The 3,732-nt window shown below is 49.1% G+C and overlaps 1 protein-coding gene across 3 annotated transcripts in view; it reads right to left on the reverse strand.

Moving 5' to 3' along the window:
* The window catches only part of AKAP1 (A-kinase anchoring protein 1), a 16,753-nt gene that overhangs the window by 3,853 nt on the left and 9,168 nt on the right, over positions 1 to 3,732 (reverse strand). For all 3 annotated transcript variants that reach the window (XM_011364995.2, XM_023533515.1, XM_023533514.1), the window contains 3 exons: positions 2,146 to 2,272; positions 1,483 to 1,610; positions 704 to 881 (listed from right to left, as the gene is read on the reverse strand). In XM_011364995.2, the coding sequence (XP_011363297.1) occupies positions 704 to 881; positions 1,483 to 1,610; positions 2,146 to 2,272 (433 nt within the window). The remainder of the gene's footprint in view (positions 1 to 703; positions 882 to 1,482; positions 1,611 to 2,145; positions 2,273 to 3,732) is intronic.

Here is a 3,732-nt window from a genome sequence, read left to right on the forward strand (position 1 = left end):
ATGAAATGCTACAGATAATTTCAAAGGTTTTCCTAATGCTTGAAGCCCACTGGGGGACTGTAGATTAGGAGTCCTTGATGGAGGTGGGTGGAGAGATGTCCTGACATTCGATTCCTGCTAACAAGGGAACACAGATAATAGTGACAAAGAATGGACTCAAGGGTCCAGCTGGGTTCAGATCTCAGCTCCTGCTCAGATACTCGCTTGGGCAAGTCACATGACTTCAGAAACTCAGTTTTCTCTTGTCAATCTTGTCAAACGGAGATGACCCAGTCCACTTAAAGACTGGGTCACTTCACTGGAACGACCCAGGAGTTTGCGGCACTCAGAGATGTTCCATGAGAACTGTATCTGCATCAGGTACCTTACATGTAACACATACAGCATATGACCCTAATCCTGGAACAAGTGGGCATCAATCCCATTCAACAGGTAAAGTGGGATCTGAATCTACGTGTCAAAACTCCACTCCAACCCCATGGCTCTGCCCACCAATGGAAACAGCATCTTAAGCTAGGCAGACAACTCGGCCCAAGTAATTCCCTGTCAACGGCAAGAACTCAGGGGTTCTGGTCCCATGAAAGACCCTAGAAAAGCCTCCTCCTGGTCAAGACAAGAGGCAGAACAGGCCACCCGCCAAAGCTTCCTCCCTGGCCGGGCCAGAGCCCAGGGCATCCCTCCGACCCCTAGGGACAGCACTTACTTTCCACCGGGGTGGGCAAGGTGGGGATTCCAGGCTGAGAGTAGCAGAGGTACATCTGCTGGTCCAGGCTGCGCAGAGCGTGGAAGGTGGGGTGCGTGTGCTGCTGCACAAACAGGTGCCCGGCGCTGACCTGGTTGACTACGATCACCTCCACAGTGACCCCATCCGGGAGCATGAGCTGGAGAGGGGGGAGGGGCCACGGGCACTGAAGCAATCCTTCTCTGCTACGTTTGGGTTAAGCCCCCCAGGTCCCAGGGCAAGTCTCTGAACCAGCACGTCTTTGAAAAGGGCACAGCAACCCAAAGCAACATGGCGCCCAGGTGGCAAGGGGTCAAGGAAAATTTACTTTAGCATGGAAAGTTTTTCAACACCACCGTGGCCCTTGTCCTGCCACACCATGGGTAACCACTAGAGGTGGCCTCAGTTTACGGCCATGCCGCCCTGAATGTGCCTGATCCCGTCTGATCTTGGACGGGCCTGGTTAGTACTTGGATGGGAGACCACCCAGGAAGACCAGGTGCTGTAGGCGTAAAAAAATTTAAAAATGTACATAGAGGTGGCCTCACTCAGGGCTCTGGCTTTCTACCAGCACCCCAGCCTGACCCTTTCCCAGAAGACATGGGCTAGAAGTAGAACTGACCAGTAGAGGCCCGTGGTGAGAGGGCACAGGCATCGATGAGCTTTTGGCCTTCTTGGCCAATGGTGCTGGGAGTTTCTTGTTTGGGGTACGCTGGGGTAAAGGGGTGTAGGAAGTCCTGGTCCCCCAGGAGCATGCTCACCCAGGAAGTCATTGGAAGAGAAGGCAGTGCCAGTGAAGGCAGTGGGGGAGCATAGATATTGGTGAGGTTCAGCTCCTTGAACTTCTTGCCAATCAAGTTCAGCGCCTTGTCTACATGATGCTGAGAACCTGAACAGGGGTGGAAGCAGGACACAGTCAAAGTAGGTAAGACATGCACACACCCATTTCCAAAGGACTTTTCCTGGAGTTCAAGTATATCTCTAAGGTGCCAAAATGCTGTTTTTCCTTAGGAAGAAAGGCATCTATCTAAAGAGGCTAGAAACCCATTAACCTTTCAAATGACAACCTCTACCACTGAGACTTGTACTTTGAATACAATAACAGGCTAGCAGATGGGAAAAGCCCGGAGGGAAATCCCACACTGCAGCAGGCACTATAAACCCAGCCCACTCCCCCACCCCCACCCCCACCCGAGTGCCCATGCTCCTCCTCGCCAGGTCTGGGGAGGGATCCGAGTCTCCTTCAGACACCCGAACTGGGAATGAGGGGTGAAGGGAAAATACCCAGTGCTCCCTTCACTGGGATGAATAGAGTTTTCTCTTTGGATTTAGATTCCAAAAGCGGAGCAATTGGGACTCAAATACTTCAATTTACTTACATTTCAGGTAAGAAAACTAAACACAGGGCAGCAGCGGCCACTAACCTTCTATGTGGCAGATCTGGATGTTCTGGGTATAAGGCAGGGTTGAGATGTAGATCTTGGCACCAGATGTTTGCTTCAGGAAACTCACATATCGCCCCTGCTTGCCGATTAGCCGACCAACTAAGTGCTGAGAGAGAGAGTGCATGAGTGAGTTGGTTAATGGGAAAACAACTGTCTGCACTCCCCAAAACCTACCTTTGTTTGACATAATTTCAAGGTCAAACTCAAACCTATTACTAACATGTCAGCACCCATCTGCCAGGCACTATTCTAAGCATTTGCATTTACTCATAGTATCTTTGAAATAGGCACCTTTATCACCATTTTACAGATGAGGAAAACAAGCCCAGAGAGGCTAAGTAATTCACCCAACACCACACAGCTACTAAGCACTGAAATACAGTCTGGCTCTAGGACTCAGTAGTTCTCATTTCATCCCCAACGATGTGGCCCAAATTCAGAACGCTGAAAAGGTAGTATTTTCCCCTCCCAAATCCACACTACGTGATGTTTTGCCAGCATATAAGGTGCAATTTACGACTCTTTCAGCTCTTCAAGTCTACCCAGGACCCAAGATAAAGGGGCTTGACTTAAAAATAAAGGTCTAAGAAAGAACCCTTGGGCTCCTGCTACAAACTGACAGCAGGCTGGAGCCTTCAGAGCCCCAGGCTCACACAAGTGCCCAGCACGCCAAAGTTCAAGGCAGGCAGAAGCAGCCAAACTTAGCTATGATGTAAGACAAGCTCTGAATCAATCCCAAATGACCCCACCCCCACGGAGCTACTAAGGACGTGGTGCCTCCACAGCCAGAGCTGCCTGGCTGTGCCCTTTGTAGTCACTGAAGGAGAAGAGGGCAGGATAGCTATCACTGGGGGTGGAGGGACAGAGGGAGCCAGCACCCCAGGTCAGAGCAGCCTGCCTGATCCAGAGTTCAAATCAAGCCAAGTCTCCACAAGGTAGGGAGCTAAGTGCCCTGGGAGAATGCCGCTGGCCAATTATTTCTGAGCCCTAGAGATAAACATCAAGACCAAGCTAATAAGTTGTAAGTCAGAATAGCAAGAAGCTAGAAACAACTTAAACACCCTAGAACTGAGGACTGGTGAAGTAAATTGCCATTCACACAATGACTATAGTTAAAATTACTTTTTCAAAGAATAGCATAGGAAAATTAAATTGTTAAATATTTAAAAGCATTAATTAAAGCAACATAATCTCAGTTTTGTTTAAAAACCGCAGGGTGCAAGACGAGAAGGAAATAAAAGTCTTCCCAGTCACTCTCAGGGGTAGGATTAAAGCTGATTTTTATTTTCTTCATACATTTCAGTACTTCAAGTTCTCTAAAATATGGATTTATGCTGTGCTCAGTTATAAAATACTTTGCATTGAAGAGCTTGAGCAGAGTGCAGTGAAGGGACTCGTGGCTGGCCCATGTCTTCATTTCTGCAAGCATCCTCAAACAGATCTGAGCCCCAGGACACACAAGAAAAGCCCAGGGAGGTAAGCAGGCCTGGGAGTTTGAAGAGGACAAGAATAGGATGCTCTCGAAGGCAGCTGGAGGAATTCCATTCTGCAGGAAGCTCTCTGAAC

This window comes from Pteropus vampyrus, unplaced genomic scaffold, assembly GCF_000151845.1.
Source record: "Pteropus vampyrus isolate Shadow unplaced genomic scaffold, Pvam_2.0 Scaffold104, whole genome shotgun sequence".
Classification (NCBI taxonomy): Eukaryota; Metazoa; Chordata; class Mammalia; order Chiroptera; family Pteropodidae; genus Pteropus; species Pteropus vampyrus.